Here is a 17,308-nt window from a genome sequence, read left to right as displayed (position 1 = left end):
CAGCTCCTTTAAGGTGCTTCTTGTGTGTGCCTGTGAATAATTGTTGGGAGTCCCACCTCCTCCAGTGGAGTACAATAACATCTCTGAACAGGTTGATTAGAACATATTTTAAAATTTAGAGACACCGTGCATTCTGAAAGAAATTAGAGAGAATATCTCTCACTAACCGCATACCAGTTCCTTAAATAGCTTTCCTGCTTTTCAATTTTATTCCTTGAGAAATGGATATCAGTGCTGTTTTCATGATAGCCATTTGTTTATGGCTCCAGCTCTGTAAAATGTTGTTTCTATCTATTCATTAAAACATAAACGAAGTTAACGAGGAGAGTATCACAAAGTACAGCTGCAAAGAACTGCATGGGTAAATGGGCAGTTCAAAAGACTTCTGGTGTGTTATTAACTGTGCCTCTTCTGTAAACCTACCTCTTCATAGTAAGTCTCAGTGACAATCTTCATCTCTTCAACATTAGTGGTCTTCATGTCATTTTGGAGTTTGCTGAAAATTGGAATGACAAGCTGATGAATTAAATTTAGAGTGAACATTGACAGCAGTATGTCAGGCAATGAGTTAGAGATGAATAGTACTTGTGTTGTCACAAGTTATATATAATTAGTAATTAAAACACATTAAGGATGGCAGTTCAGATGCTGTGTTAAGGATACAGCATATGGGGGTTCTTGCATCCCAGTGTGATCCAGGGCAAACACATCAGTGTTCGAGCAGCTTCAGTTCAGCGTTTATGTGCTGAAGGTTGAACCACAGATATTGTGATGTAGTAGGCAGGGGACTGTTATCTGGATTCTTTGTCCCCAGAGGCAGTCACACCACTTAGAATCAGGCCTTCCGATTTGATCAGTCATCAGGGACAGGAGTGAAGCACTGAAAAGGATCCAAACAATAGGAGTGCAGAATTGTCAGCCTCTGCAAATGTTTAATACGCTTGGTGTTTTCTCAGCCTGTTTCCATAACAGCAGGGTTTCAGGTTGGATGTGCAAACTGACCATGGCTCTACAGTATAGGAAACCACTTAAGTGGGGGGAGCATTATGGAATGTTGAGGAAGTAGTAGGTAGTACATTGAGGGGCATTGACGCTGTTTTCTACAGCAAAGAACAAAAGCTCTGATAGCTGTGTTCACTGCCTGGGATGGGACGTCTGCTTAGGTTTGGAAAAGAATTTGCGGCAGGGAGCATCTATAGTCCATGTCAGTGCCCAGGAAGAACTGGAAAGAGATTCTTCATTGAGAATATGAGGAGATAGGCTCTGAATTGAAAAGCAGAACCCGTTATACACTCTGAACTATTATGAAAACTGTGTGCAAATTGGTACTGGGTATATAAAATTAGAGACATGAATATATATAGCCCAAAGACTGGTGTGGGAGAAGAGGGTTCCAGTTTGTGGGCCACTGGTGAAAGTGGGGTCTGTATTGGTGGGATGGTCTACACCTGATGTTCTCATGAACTAAATAGTGTGGGCAAGGAATTAAATGTGGAAAGATGTGGTGTATCAAAGAGTTGAGACATGGTAAGAAAGGCAAATAGTAAAATAGGAAATGATGGTCAGAGCTTGGCAGGAATGGGGCAATTAGAAAAATCTAGGAGTACACAATCAAAACTAAATATTACAAAGATAACAAAAAGACAAAACTGAAGACTGTATATCTGTATGCACACAACATTCATTACAAAATAAACAAATTGATTGTGTACATTTAATTTATTAAAAAGGAGCTGGTAGCTATTACAAAGTCATGGCTTCAGGATGACAAGGATTAAGTCCTGAAAACTGAGGGGTATTTGACATAAAAGAAAAATAGGAAGCAAGGTAAATTTGGTGGGAGATAACACTGTTAATCAAAGATAACATTTGTGCAACAGTTAGAGATGACCTTGGTTCAGCAGATCAAAATCTGGCTCTCTGATGAAGGGTCTAGGCCCGAAACGTCAGCTTTTTGTGCTCCTGAGATGCTGCTTGGCCTGCTGTGTTCATCCAGCTTCACACTTTGTTATCTTGGATTCTCCAGCATCTGTAGTTCCCATTATCTCTGATCAAAATCTAGAATTAGTTTGATTTGAAATAAATGACTGAATCTTGTGATTTTTGGCTAAATGTGATTTGCATTGAGTCTCTTGAAGTTTCTGCCACTGGGCCTGGTGATTTTCTCACACTATCTTACCAAACTCACTTAATTTATTCGCTACCCTACCTCTCAGCAGCACTCACATCCAATTCTAACCCTATCTCACCATGCCTTGCTCCCAGAGCAACTTGCCATTCACCAGATATCTGCCAAAAGACCAGCCTCCCTTGCACCCATGCCATCTTTAAAAGCCCATTGTGCACCCAGAAAAAAACACTGTCACTCCAATGCTGCTTTGCAGAGCTTCTGCCATTTTCCCTGGGTATGACCAGAAGGGAGAAATTGTTAGCCCGCTTTGCTGGCAGGGATCTCGACGTCCTGTTGGATAAGGTGATGGAGACACGGGATTTTTTTCTTCCCCCCCGACCAGCAGTGAAGGCCATGACATCCGACCACGCCAGCCTGCTCCAGGGCTGGCACCTGGGTCAGTGCGGTCTCAGCCATTTAAGAAGGGCACTGACTTTCTCCACTTGGCCAGCATAAGTGTCACCATCTCTCTCTAATACCTAACACTTAAGCTATCTCAGGCACCCAAGCTCATATGCTCTACCATTCTCACTACTGCCTTCATTTTCTCTCACTTGTTGTCATACACCCCAACCCCTATCACAATTAACCCTGCATATCATCTGTGCTGCATAATTGTTCAGGATACTTTCCCCAAATGTCTCTGATGAAGGGTCTAGTCCCGAAACGTCAGCTTTTGTGCTCCTGAGATGCTGCTGGGCCTGCTGTGTTCATCCAGCCTCACATTTTATTAACAGCTATGTCACCCACTTTCATTTGCTTTAACATCTACTTCTGTCTCATTGCAGGAGAAAACTCACCCACATTAGAACAGAAAGAGTCAAGACAGGTGGTGGGCTTTTTAATATTTGGCTCCTCAAGCCTTATATGGAGGGTATTCTGACTCTATCCTGAGCAGCTGACTGAGAGTGTCCAAGACCCTGGACTGGTATCAGAGGATACTCTTGATTTGCTGTGCCAGGACTTCCTGAGTGAAGGCTGACCCCCTAGACTGAGGACTGCTGACAACCATAACAAGATTCCTGCCTTTGTGTCTGCGCTAAACAGCAAAGCAAGTCCAGAAGTAATATTAGCCTGGTAACTCTGGCTGAGGAGGCAAAATGCACGAAGGCATGGATAGGCAATGCAATGCAGGGATGGTTGGAACATCCAGGAAGGCTCAGAGTGAGTAAGCATTATTACAGTGAGTGAAAAATCATTGGATGCAACCTGCTCCAATCTGTAAACTGCATGTGTTTCCCTGACCACATAATGTCCTTGCAGTGGGATTACAATGACACCTGCTGGCGCAGAATGAGGTGCAGCACTGAAGTACAGAAGTGCACTGTGACTGGACTGGAGTTTTGTCATAAGGGTTCTTGGAGGTTGGCATATGTTGGATGATAACTTCGTAGACATGAGGTGTGTGGGTGTGGTCAATGCCTGTGAAGCATGTCCTGAGATGTTGGTAACTGATGTCAACTTACGGCGGTCCTTTGGAGCAAATGATAAGATGAAGTCGCTAGGCACCCGCAAATTTCTCTGTTGAGATTTATCAACATCTAATTGGTTTGATACGTTTGATAAGATGGGAAGTTGAATATTAATAAGGCAAGTTGTCCCATTAAAAGAGCATTTTAAAAGCTACAGTCCACCATAATTGCAACTTGTTGCAACCTAGTGAGAAACTTGCCACATCTCGAGGAAAAAGCATAAAAGATGGAGCAAGATACTCCCAATTTCAAGATTGCTTTTGCTGGATGACACATCCGATTCTGCCACAAATCTTGCTAAATCAAGTTGCTCAGAACTATATGAGATTCTGCCCTCTGTGTCAGTCTGAATGGGTTTGGAGAAGGAGGTATTTCGGAGGGGATTAGTAGGAATAGTAATAATAGATTGGTGGTAACCTAAGTAGTAGAATGATCTGTCAAAAATTCACAGTTGTTACCTGAGGTTAGAATTTATTTCTTCATAATAAATAGTAGCTCTTTTTAACTGCAGAAACCTGGTCTGTGTGTTTTGATAATCTGAGCCTATCAGATAGGTAAACTGGATACATTGTACATTTTGATGTTTTTTATTTTTGTGGTGATATTTGAAATAATACGGTTTGATTTCCAGCTTCCAACTCAGTGAGTCATGATATGTATCATAAGTGGTACCCCATGAGCAACAGGGAGCTCCCATACATGTGTCAGCAGGGTGAGGAAAGATTGGACTGTTTCACAGACTTGGTCTGTGCATATCCATTGAACACCTGCATTGATGACTCTCCTCAGCTGAACATACTTTCAGCAGCTTCAAGGATCCCCACAATTAGAGTTACTTAAAAAGCGAGGTATCCAGTTGCTGGTGATCTGCTTTTGACTCGTTTCTGCTGTGTCAAAGTTAGTGGCAGCCATTTGCTTTTGGAACTTGTATCGTGTGTTGCTGCACAAATTCAATGAGGCTAGAGAACTAACTTCCATCAGGTATGGGGCTAGTTTTACTGTGTCCCTGAGTCTGAAAAATGACAGAGAACTAGACCAGAGGCCGCAGAGAAGGGAAATGCCTTGAAGAGGGGCAATGTGAGGGTTCCTGCAGAAAAGCGCTCAGATTTTTACAGGTGGAAGCAAGCAACATAGCAAACATCTCACTGTGGGCTGTCAAATTGTAGCAACCTCGAGAATATGAAGGCCACTTTTGCCAGAAGAGATAGTGTCAAGCAGGGAGCGGATGCATGGTGTTGCCAAGGTAGTAGAATTCATGCTGGTGCAGGGCACCATTGACTGCAGGAGGTGGCTCTGCTGTAACCCTGCAACAGGGAAAGATACATAAACTGAGATAATGAAATGTGAGGCTGGATGAACACAGCAGTCCCAGCAGCATCTCAGGAGCACAAAAGCTGACGTTTCGGGCCTAGACCCTTCATCAGAGAGGGGGATGGGGTGAGGGTTCTGGAATAAATAGGGAGAGAGGGGGAGGCGGACCGAAGATGGAGAGAAAAGAAGATAGGTGGAGAGGAGAGTATAGGTGGGGAGGTAGGGAGGGGATAGGTCAGTCCAGCGAAGACGGACAGGTCAAGGAGGTGGGATGAGGTTAGTAGGTAGGAGATGGAGGTGCAGCTTGGGGTGGGAGGAAGGGATGGGTGAGAGGAAGAACAGGTTAGGGAGGCAGAGACAGGCTGGACTGGTTTTGGGATGCAGTGGGTGGAGGGGAAGAGCTGGGCTGGTTGTGTGGTGCAGTGGGGGGAGGGGACGAACTGGGCTGGTTTTGGGATGCGGTGGGGGAAGGGGAGATTTTGAAGCTGGTGAAGTCCACATTGATACCATTGGGCTGCAGCGTTCCCAAGCGGAATATGAGTTGCTGTTCCTGCAACCTTCGGGTGGCATCATTGTGGCACTGCAGGAGGCCCATGATGGATATGTCATCTAAAGAATGGGAGGAGGAGTGGAAATGGTTTGCGACTGGGAGGTGCAGTTGTTTATTGTGAACCGAGCGGAGGTGTTCTGCAAAGAGGTCCCCAAGCCTCCGCTTGGTTTCCCCAATGTAGAGGATGCCACACCGGGTACAGTGGATGCAGTATACCACATTGGCAGATGTGCAGGTGAACCTCTGCTTAATGTGGAAAGTCATCTTGGGGCTTGGGATAGGGGTGAGGGAGGAGGTGTGGGGGCAAGTGTAGCATTTCCTGCGGTTGCAGGGGAAGGTGCCGGGTGTGGTGGGGTTCGAGGGCAGTGTGGAGCGAACAAGGGAGTCACGGAGAGAGTGGTCTCTCCGGAAAGCAGACAGGGGTGGGGATGGAAAAATGTCTTGGATGGTGGGGTCGGATAGTATATGGCGGGAGTGTTGGAGGATGATGCGTTGTATCCGGAGGTTGGTGGGGTGGTGTGTGAGAACGAGCGGGATCCTCTTTGGGCGGTTGTGGCGGGGGCAGGGTGTGAGGGATGTGTTGCGGGAAATGTGGGAGACGCGGTCAAGGGCGTTCTCGACCACTGTGGGGGGAAAGTTGTGGTCCTTGAAGAACTTGGACATCTGGGATGTGCGGGAGTGGAATGCCTCATCGTGGGAGCAGATGCGGCGGAGGCGGAGGAATTGGGAATAGGGGATGGAATTTTTGCAGGAGGGTGGGTGGGAAGAGGTGTATTCTAGGTAGCTGGGGGAGTCGGTGGGCTTGAAATGGACATCAGTTACAAGCTGGTTGCCTGAGTTGGAGACTGAGAGGTCCAGGAAGGTGAGGGATGTGCTGGAGATGGCCCAGGTGAACTGAAGGTTGGGGTGGAAGGTGTTGGTGAAGTGGATGAACTGTTCGAGCTCCTCTGGGGAGCAAGAGGCGGCGCCGATACCGTCATCAATGTAACAGAGGAAGAGGTGGGGTTTGGGGCCTGTGTAGGTGCGGAAGAGGGACTGTTCCACGTAACCTACAAAGAGGCAGGCATAGCTGGGGCCCATGCGGGTGCCCATGGCCACCCTCTTAGTCTGTAGGAAGTGGGAGGAATCGAAAGAGAAGTTGTTGAGGGTGAGGACGAGTTCGGCTAGGCGGATGAGGGTGTCGGTGGAGGGGGACTGGTCGGGCTTGTGGGACAGGAAGAAGCGGAGGGCCTTAAGGCCATCTGCATGCTGAATACAGGTGTGTAGGGACTGGGCGTCCATGGTGAAAATGAGGTGTTGGGGGCCAGGGAATTGGAAGTCTTGGAGGAGGTGGAGGGCGAGGGTGGTGTCATGGACGTAGGTAGGGAGTTCCTGGACCAAAGGGGAGAAAATGGAGTCCAGATAGGTGGAGATGAGTTCGGTGGGGCAGGAGCAGGCTGAGACGATGGGTCGACCAGGGCAGGCAGGTTTGTGGATTTTGGGAAGGAGATAGAAACGGGCTGTGCGGGGTTGGGGAACAATGAGGTTGGAGGCTGTGGGTGGGAGGTCCCCTGAGGTGATGAGGTCATGAATGGTGTTGGAGATGATGGTTTGGTGCTCGGGTGTGGGGTCATGATCGAGGGAGCGGTAGGAGGTGGTGTCGGGGAGTTGGCGTTTGGCCTCGGCGATGTAGAGGTCAGTGCGCCATACTACCACTGCGCCACCCTTGTCTGCGGGTTTGATGGTGAGGTTGGGGTTGGAGCGGAGGGAGCGGAGGGCTGCCCGTTCTGCGGGGGAGAGGTTGGAGTGAGTGAGAGGGGTGGAGAGGTTGAGGCGGTTAATGTTTCGACGGCAGTTAGAGATGAAGAGGTCGAGGGAAGGTAGGAGGCCTGGGGGTGGTGTTCAGGAGGAGGACTTGTGTTGGAAGAGGGTGAAGGGGTCAGTGGAGGGAGGGTTAGGCTCCCGGTTGAAGAAGTAGGCAAACTGCTAGGGTTACCATTCTATAAATGTGCATTTGGAGTGCAGTCACAAACAATATATCGTGTCAGTGAATATATGCTATCTTGGAAGTAGCCATAATGTCAGAGTACTGAGGCAATTTGCCATTTATATCTTTGTTTACACCAGATGGTGTACCTTAGTGAACAAAGCTACTCTCTGTATCGATGATTCATGGCTCCTGTCTATTACCAGATGACATGAGGACAATATATGTGTGACAACAGCCATGAAACCACCTCAAACATTCTGGAACAGACCATCAACAGGCTGAAGGAATGCTTCCCAAGCCTGGACTGCTTAGGATGCAACTAGGACCTCTTTGCTTTGGACAGGCTGTGCAAGGACATCTGTGCAGACTCCAGTTCTTAAAGGATAACTTCCTATTGCCAGCATAAATCCAACATTCCTCAGCATTGCATTCATTCTGAGACAACCTACCAGTGTTTTCTCGGTCAATAAAAGTTATTAACAAAATACTTTCCACTAATATCTTTGTCCAACAACATAAGAAGATCTGTAAACAAAACTTAAGTATTTTTCCCTGTGCATTCCTTTATTGCCTGTTTGTTAGATTGTCTATCCTTTTACAGTAATCCTATGCAGAATGTACCAGTAGTATGGCTTGTGGATTTTCAAAGGAGGGGACTGCAAATGGTTTTGGAGTGGCTCTTGGCCTTTAGGAACCAGTTTCAGACTTCATTACCCCTGCTTGGGCAGCAGCAGTCTTGACTGGCTAATTGACACACAACTGCCAAAGCACTTTCTGAGCGTCAGTTGTAGGGACGTGAATGTTATCACCTTGTGAGCAGTTAGCAAGTTCACGATCCATACCACTGTCTGTCAGTGACACCTCAGCAATCCTAGCAATTTACTGGAGCATAGATTGCTAAATTGTTCTAAAAGCCTGCAGCTCCTTTGAGCAGTGAGATCTACAGCTATGGTGGCGATAGTTTCAAACTGCATGGCAGTAAGCATGGATTTCAAAACTGCTTTCTGATCTTCCACTGCTGCATTGAGACTTCAGGTGGCAACCACCTGTCCTGCAGTGTCCTCGAAGCTGAGACAATGGCTACCAGACACTGCAATGCCACTAAGTCCATGAGTGTTGTCAAGAGTTGGTCACAATTTTCTTAGTGAAAAGGATGGGCTATAAGCTCTGTGTTATGCCTGTGCCACAAAGCAGCTTGATTCTTCAGATGCTGGCAGACAGCTGTCTGGTAGGCATGGCAATACTTTGAACATCTCAGTATGCATTCTTTTCAGCATCCTCCTGTCCTTGGTTCAAGGTCCTTTCTGGATCTTTGCTAGCCAGAGCTATTATCTCCCTCATCTCAATACCCAATAATTCACCAAGTGCATATCCAGACACTATACAAACCACCAAGGTACACATGATGCCAATATCCAAGGTGACACCTGTGCGTGTCATATTAAGTGACAGTGTTGCTTCCCTGGATGTCAGCTGTAGCTTTCTTGCTTCATCCTGGAGTTGGTCAGATGGCAGAGTTTGTCTAATCAGAAGGGAAGAGGGGTGTAAAGAAGACATCATGATTGCACCATTTGCAGCTTGTACCTTGTCATCTATCAGGAGGAAGGAGTTGAGAAAGACAGTCATCCTGAATACTTTCAGAGATGCTGGATGCTATGGATTCTGTCGCAGTAGGCCTCATGATGCACAGCATCATTTGCTGTGGAGGGTTCAGAAGTAGAACACACATGTCTCTGCCTTTTTGGCTTTGTTCTTTTCTGTTGCCTTGATCAGTAACAGAAGCCAGAATGTCTCCATTTGTGCAGTGATGTGGTAGGGTCTTGTGCCTGCCACAGCAAAATAGTTGTCAGTGTATGGAAGCAGAAAGGACCAGGCTTGAGGCCAGTGTAATTGTAAAGTATATGGAATTCAGATTGAATATTTCAACATTAGAACGAGTTCCACTGTTAAAGGCTCACATGGGTGAGGGATAGCACCGTGGTGTACTAAACAGCATGAGAAGTTAGTGGTGCTATGGGTTGGAGATACCTTGTACTGACGCACTCACTGACCATCCCTTCCATATGAGGTCAATTATTTTCAGCACTGCACATGGCCTTTGGAACCAGACTCTCTGCTCACCTTCTTGACTAAGGTAACTAGTTCTGCTTCCATGAACCGTGGAATCCTCTTCCGGTCCTGGTGTTCTATTTGCCTTCTCTCCAATTACAACACAGAGTGTGAGCTATATGGTCCTTTCATTCAGTGCAGTTTCCCTTTAAAAATAGGTGGCTAACTGGACATGTGCTAGTTTGACACACTGTCAAATCTCTGCTTGTGCAATGAGCCAGCTTGCATCCTAAGCCCGAATGGGCTGCATGATGAAAAATTCATGAGGAGACAATGCAAAGTTTGCATGAAATGTGTCTCACTTGAATGGATGGGCAGACCAAGGACTGCAACTCTGTGCCTCAACATATTTGCAACACATGAAAGCAAAGCAGGATGTCATTCATTCTGTATTTTGTTCCCTTCAAATATTATTCCAATTCTCTTTTGAATGTTACTATTAAATCCACTTTGACCAGCCTTTTAGGCAATGTAGTCCAAATCACAACAACTAGATGTATTAAAAAACATTTTCTCTAGTTCTACCCTTTCGTTCTTTGGCTAACCATATTAAATCTGTCTCTTCCTGTTACTGATCCATCTGTCACTGCATAGTTTTCCTTGGCTGACTCTAACAAAGCCCTTCAAGACTTCAACACCTCTGTTAAAAGTTTAAATACATTACAAGAGTATTACTTGAACAATTTAAATGAATGACTTTGTGGTACCTTAATTCTTGCTCTTTTATGCGAATAGAGGATTTGGATAATTGACAAAAGTGATCAATTTGAGTGTGAATTGAAGTAGGAAGACTTAACATAACACACGTAGCCAATACAGAATGTAAGATTTTCCAATTGGTAGAAAAGAAGTAGCAGTATGCCAATTTTCAGAGAACATTAACATACAGGTATTCAAAGCTTTAATGCAATACAATTATACAATTGCTCCCTCCAATGGTGCAATGAGTTAATGCATTATCTGATGCATTTTGTAGTCCCAATCTGTACGATGTTTAATCCAGTGTTTTCTATTTTGTTACTCAGAACAGAGATGGGGCACCTTAAATGGCCATAGCAGCTCAGGAGGTTAAGAGGGAAAATGAAATAATCCAAAATTTAGACTGCATTTGAGGAAACCAGATTATTTCATTTCAAATATGTATTCTTAGTAGAAATGTATGGCATTATCCTAAAATAAAAATATAAACTTTTGATGAGAACTGGCAATTCTGAAAGCATTTTTGGCAAGAGTTAACATTTCAAGCCCAATGTGGCACTTCTTTGGAGGAATGTTGATTTGATGAAACATAATCTGATGATATGATTGTTAAGAAAGGTTGTTCTGCAAAACCACAATGATGTCCAGTAACTGGATTAAGTAGTGAGATGAAGTAAAAGGATTGCCTGGGAACTTACTTTAATATGCTCTCTTTCTCTTTACACTGCTTCTCCAATTTATACATTCTCTTCTTTAATCCATTAACAATCTGGGGGTGAAAGATAAGGCAGAGATAATGATATTAAATTTTATAGAAATTTTGGCGTTTGGCTCTGCAGCTTTTGTCTCATATAGGGAGATACATCCTTTGGATAATACATTAAACTTATCTGCGGAGATGTGGAGATGAATACAAAATCTCTAATGGGGGTTGCAATGCTGTAAGGCTGAGATTAAAAGTACCACATGGTTACCTTCATCCAAATCCATTCTGTGGCGTTGGGTGGGACAGAGTCATACAGCACAGAAATAGACCATTTGGTCCAACCAGTCCATGCTGACCATAATCCCAAACTAAATTAGTCCTAGCTGTCTGCACTTGATCCATATCCCTCAAAGCATTTCTTATTCATGTACTTATCTAAATGTCTTTTAACTGTTGTAACTGTACTCACATCCACCACTTCCTCTGGAAGTTCATTCCACAGTGGAACCACTCTGTGCGTAAAAAAAAAAAAGCCCCTCATGTCTATTTTTAAAATCTTTTCCTCTGACCTCAAAAATATGCACTCTAGTCTTGACGTTCCCTACCCCAGAGAAAACACACCTGCCATTCACTTTATCTATACCACTCATTATTTTATGAACCTCTGTAAGGTCATCCCTCAACCTCCTGTGGTCCAGTGAAAAAAGTCCCAGCCTATCCAGCCTCTTCCCATAACTCAAACCCTCCATTTCCAGCAATATCTTAGTAAATCTCTTCTGAACCCTCTCCAGCTTAGTAATATCTTTCCTGTAACAGGGCAATCAGAACTGGACACAATAGTCGAGAAGGAGCCTCGCCAACGTCCTGTACAACCTCAAAATAAGGGATATTCTGATGCAGGTAGAAGGGGCTTCTCAGATTACACTTGTTCTCTGGCCTTTGGAGTGTGATTTGGTCAGTCTTATACTAATTTTTCCGATTCAGAATCGGATTAGGTTGAAGGGGATAATTGATGCTTTTCACAGTTCAATGGCTCAAGATCTGGATTCATATACATTGAATGAGCAACATACCAAACAACTAAGGATGAATCCCAGAAAAAGTGAGTGTATTCAGAAGGTGAAGAAAACTGGATGAAAATTTAATAGGAAATAGAAAATATGAAGAGGTTAATCTCATCACTTACAAGTTGATCTAAATCCTGTGAAAACATCTCCCTTTGCATGTGCATTCTGTTTAACTTGAACTGATTATTTTGTGAATTTCTGGCACTCTTACAAGCGCAATGTTTCAAAACTGATTTGAAACTTCTATACATGAAAAAGACATTCATTCAGATCTGTTCCAGGTAACAGTGAAATGCTGAGCATAAATGCTGTACAAATTCAGTTACAGGGCAGAGGGGTGTTCTCCTCTAAGGCATAAATGTGGCAGACAGGATGGTGGCCATTCTGTTGGATAGAGGAAATGTTGCTCCTAGTTGCATTGTTCTCAAAGGGGCACAACCAGAAGGAAAGAAACCACAGATAATCAACCTTGGGATGGTGTTCTGTGCCTCCTCATGCTGTGAATCTTCAAATTTGAACCACCTAAAGGTCAAGGATAACATGTGCCCAGGTTCCCATTCAAGTCACACAACATCTGATTTTAGAGTTGGATCAGTTATTTCTTCATTGTCATTGAGTCAAAATCCTGGTATTCATTACCTAACAGAACCATTACAGTAGTTTAAAAGGTACCAGCACCTTTGCAAAGGTAACTAGGAATGAGGAATAAACAACAATCTTGCCAGTGGTGCTCATATCCCAAGAATGAAATAAAAATGGTTAGAAAATTAAATAAATTATGAGAGGATAACTTTTTTCTTGTTTTGTGAGATTTACAATCCAATGGGGGACATACAAATTCTTGACTAAGTACACGGGCCATAAAAGGAGGAAGTAATGCAGACTTCAGGAGTTTCTTACCCCGCTAGTGTCATTCTTTTTATCAATCAAACTCCTGGCATATTCTGAACTCTGTAAAACAAGAAAATGCACAGGTAGCTTACAGACTAAATAGAAATAGCAGTGCCATTTGCTAAAATGAAAATGCTCTTTGTGAATATTTATCATGAACTTGTAAACACTACAGTATGTGGCCTTTCTCTACTTCTCATTTCTTGGATTTCATTGTATACACATTTGCAAAGCAGCAATGGCTGCACTCCACAGCACTTTGATCTATTGCATCAGAGTCAGAAGGACATAGCTTTAAGCCCCACACCACAGTCGCCAATGCATAATCTGCCTATGTAAATATGTCACACTGTAATTATGTTCTATTACCAGAATTGGCACTGTAGCATATCAATTTTCATCTTCTTGCTACTCAACATCTACTATAAAGAAATTTTTTTTATAATCAACTCACTTTGCCGGTTCTCAAATGGTGACAAACTTTGCTACAGCAAGAGATCAAAATAAGGGTGAATGATCTGACTTCAGTGTGGGTTTAGGTATGTGTGCTCACCCAGGTATAATTACTGCACCAGTCTCAATTCACACTTCACTTGGTAGGACTAAACTTGGCATTGATGTGGGGAATTGATTAGCAATTTTCAGTAAATAACGCATTAGCTCAATAAGTCATATTGTTAAGGAGAACTTTAGAAGTAGCAAGACAAGTTGTCAAGTTCTAAAAAGACACACACTAGGCTAATTTCGAGAAGAACAGAATTAGAAAGCAGAAAGATTATGTTTAGTTAGACCATACTAAGGGATTGTAGTGATTGTAACAAGTCAGCCAGGTATACCTCATAGAAAATGAGTCCCCTGATTGGGGCTATTAATCTGGTCTAATCAGGGTGCGCTGGCTGTCAGACAACACCAGAAGTGTCAGTTATCCTGTCACTCTGAGGGAGCTGGCTAAGTGTCAAGGACTTTCCACATTAAGTAAAGGGTGACTTGGTGATGGGATACCAGCCTCTGTGGAGTTATTTCAAGGGTGTGTGCATAATTCTGGTTTCCTTTTACAAAAAAGATTTAGTGGCATTAGAGAAGGTGCAAAAAATTAATTGACCTTGCAGCCATCAGAAAAGACTGAATGTGACCAGGCTGAGCCTTGTTTCTCTAGAAAGAAGTAGATGTCTTGAAAGTGGTCTGAAGGCATTTGAAAGGCTAAATGTAGAGATGTTGATGGGATAGTCCAAATCTAGGGATCATATATACAAGGTAATCACTAATAAAACCAATAAAGGAAGCAAAGGAAATGTCTTTATTAAGAGAGTGGCTAGGACAAAGAACTTGCCACCACATGCAGTAATTGAGGCTATCAACATTGATGCATTAAGGAGTAAGCTTGGAAATGAGGTCAGATGAAATAGAAAGGGAGAAGGCTTGGGTGGAGTAGAAACACTCGTAGGGGACAAGTTTGGCTGAATGCCCTGTTTCTGTGATTTAATTTTATACAATGCTATGCCATATGATAAGAGTACTGGTTTTTGACTGTATTTAATTTACCTTGGAAGGATCCAACAGCTGGTCAATCTGTTTCTCTTTTCTGCTGTTTTCCTCCTCTGATCGCCTTAGCTTTGTTTTCAAAATATAATTCTCAGCCTTCTGGGTTTGAATCATCTGTGGGAAGCAGGGAGTTTGGAGAGATACACAACATGATAAGGGAAATTAGCTACTGATTGTTTGTATTGGATGGTCTGAAATATTTGGAATCCATCAGATACTGCACATGCTTACATCACAAGTAACAACCTTACTTTTGAACTTAGATGTTTTTCTCCTCCTCTCCACTTCTTTTGAGATTTTCCACCAAGCTGTTCCTTAGATAATATTGGCTCAGAGAGAAAAGCTGCTATTCTTTTTAAAAAATTTAACCTATTTTTCTAACTAGCCTTTTAAGAGATATTATAACACCCTTGTGGAGCAGGTGAGACTTAAACGTGAGCCTCTCAGTCCAGGGAGAGGGACATTACCACTGCACCACTGGTTCTTTGAATAGCATCACAGGAACTTTGATAGGTGCCAGTCATGGGTCGGCAGCAGCACTTTCTTCTTGGGAGACTGGAGGTCATGGATTTCAGACAATCACAAAATCTGCCTATGTAATTTGTCACACTATAATTAAACTCCATTGCTGGAGGTTAAATACTTTTCAGATGTCCTCATGTTTTCCCACTCCAAATCCTTTGTATTCAAGTAGGATAAAGAAATTAGGTGTGATATTGAAGAGGTGGAGTTGGGAGAGTTAAGGCAGATCCATTTCTTATGTGTTTTAAAATATTAATTCTTTAGAATACAGGTATCCCTAGCGGCAAGGATGGCATTTATTACCCAGCCCAATCATTGAGCAAATGATGGTGAAATAACTTCTTAAACTGCTGTCATCTGTTCAGTGAATGTGACTCCTTAGGACTGTTTGGTAAGATATAATTCTTTACAGAAATTTGATTTATTGAGTTGCTATTGTCAGCCCACAGCTGAAATCACTGATTCTATGCAGTTTCATGTCACATTTGAATTTCATCTTTGCTTCGATATTTGATCTTCAAATAAACCTAAATTGAATTCTTAACTTTTAAACTTTGATTTAAATCCAAGTGTGATTGTGTTTTGATTAAGTCAAAATTACTCTCATATGTGATTGGTAGCAATGTCTCCTAGCTATGGTTTTTGGCCCTGTTCCCAAGGTTAGCCAGCTGTGTTTTGGCTACATGCTGCTATATTCTGCCCTTTGAAACTTGTTGCCAAGTGTTATGTTGTTGCTTAAGAAAAGGAATTTTTCATAACTTGTTGATTCTGATGTCCCCCTAGACTACATGTCAAAAGAATGAATAGCCTTCCATTGGATGGTCAATGGAACAAAGTTCGACTGATGGATAGTATATATTTGACAGACATCATTAAGGATCCGTCAACATAGTTATGTAAAGTAGGCAGATTTTGCTAAGCCCATGAGCGATAAAGACACGTGCTTCAAGATTTTTTGATTTGAGAAACTATGGATGGAAGACTCAAAAGGCTAGAATGTAGCAAGAAATTTAGCTTAAAGGACTGCGCTTCCAGAATTTGCTGCTGCAGCTGAGTGGTCAACAGAGGACTGCTAAGACTATAGAGGGAAGGGACATCAACATTCCCCCTGTAAAACTATTTTAAGATTTGGTACATATATGATTGTTTTTACCATTTTAGGGCTTTACTAATTTGGGTTACCTTACCATTTTCGATCGTGGGCAGACTAATCTTGGGTTAATGTCTGCTCTATAATAAAATCGCTGTTCCTCCTCTCTTCTGATACATCTGAATGCTTTCCTTCTTTTCAATAAAATTATCTTCTTATGTATATTATCACTAATGTTATAATTTATAAACACTATTATAGTTATATTCAATAAATATTGTTGTTTTAACAAATTCCTGTTATGTTCAAAGCATGATTCCAAATCCAAAAGAGACCCTGCAGACTCTTACATTACACAGCCAAGAGCTGATTGTGGTGCTTTAGGATTGTGATGACAAATATCTGAGACCTGTCTACTCGGTTGAATGCAAAATACTTTGTTGTACTTTGTCAAAGAAGAGCCGAAATTCTCTCGAATATCTTGGTCAATATTTATCACTCAATAAACATCACTGAAACAGATTATCTGTTTGTGGTACAATGATGTGCACAAATTCATTGGCGTTTCCTTCACATTAAAATTGCAAATACAGTTCAGAAGTAATTTATTCACAATGATGCATTTTGGTATGTCCCTCGGTTGTGAAAGGCATATACATGTTAACCTTTCTTTGGCTGTATTAAATCTTAGCAACACAAACTAAGATGTCATCATTAGCCTATACAAGTGGGCATGAATTTCTGTTTATGATCAAAGAAAACTTGAAGCAACATGGCATTCAGCACAGCTCAGGATGACATTTAAGTTTGCTATTGCTGGTAGTGTTTGCAATTACATTATATCCATGCAGAAGACTGTACCCCTTCCTGGTTTCTATTCTTGCTGTAGTCTCCAGTGGCAGAGCTGCAACATAAGCGCTCAAATTCCTTGTTCAGACTTGTTGGTTACAGGAACTCCATCAATCGTAAACTACTGAGTAATGTCTGGTCTCCAGTTAGGCAGCACTCACCTTCTTCAATTCAATGATCTCATCATACATGTCTTCTCTCTCCTTGTAGTTGGGAGTGCCAGGGATATAACCTACAGCGCAAAGGAAAGAGGAGTCACAATGAGGAGTGAGAAGAGTCAGAGAGAAAAGAAGAGAAGGAAAGGGAATGGGAATGAGAAGGGGAATGAGACATAGAAAGATAAAATAAGGGGGAATGAGAG

At 42.8% G+C, this 17,308-nt stretch overlaps 1 protein-coding gene across 3 annotated transcripts in view; it reads right to left on the bottom strand.

The window, feature by feature from the left end:
- The window catches only part of iqce (IQ motif containing E), a 64,714-nt gene that overhangs the window by 34,606 nt on the left and 12,800 nt on the right, over positions 1-17,308 (bottom strand). For all 3 annotated transcript variants that reach the window (XM_059653956.1, XM_059653955.1, XM_059653957.1), the window contains exons 6-10: positions 17,109-17,179; positions 14,487-14,600; positions 12,954-13,004; positions 10,979-11,049; positions 424-496 (exon numbers count right to left, since the gene is read on the bottom strand). In XM_059653956.1, the coding sequence (XP_059509939.1) occupies positions 424-496; positions 10,979-11,049; positions 12,954-13,004; positions 14,487-14,600; positions 17,109-17,179 (380 nt within the window). The remainder of the gene's footprint in view (positions 1-423; positions 497-10,978; positions 11,050-12,953; positions 13,005-14,486; positions 14,601-17,108; positions 17,180-17,308) is intronic.

The sequence above is a fragment of the Stegostoma tigrinum genome, chromosome 23 (assembly GCF_030684315.1).
Source record: "Stegostoma tigrinum isolate sSteTig4 chromosome 23, sSteTig4.hap1, whole genome shotgun sequence".
NCBI classification, from domain to species: domain Eukaryota; kingdom Metazoa; phylum Chordata; class Chondrichthyes; order Orectolobiformes; family Stegostomatidae; genus Stegostoma; species Stegostoma tigrinum.
This window is presented reverse-complemented; position numbering and strand designations above follow the sequence as displayed.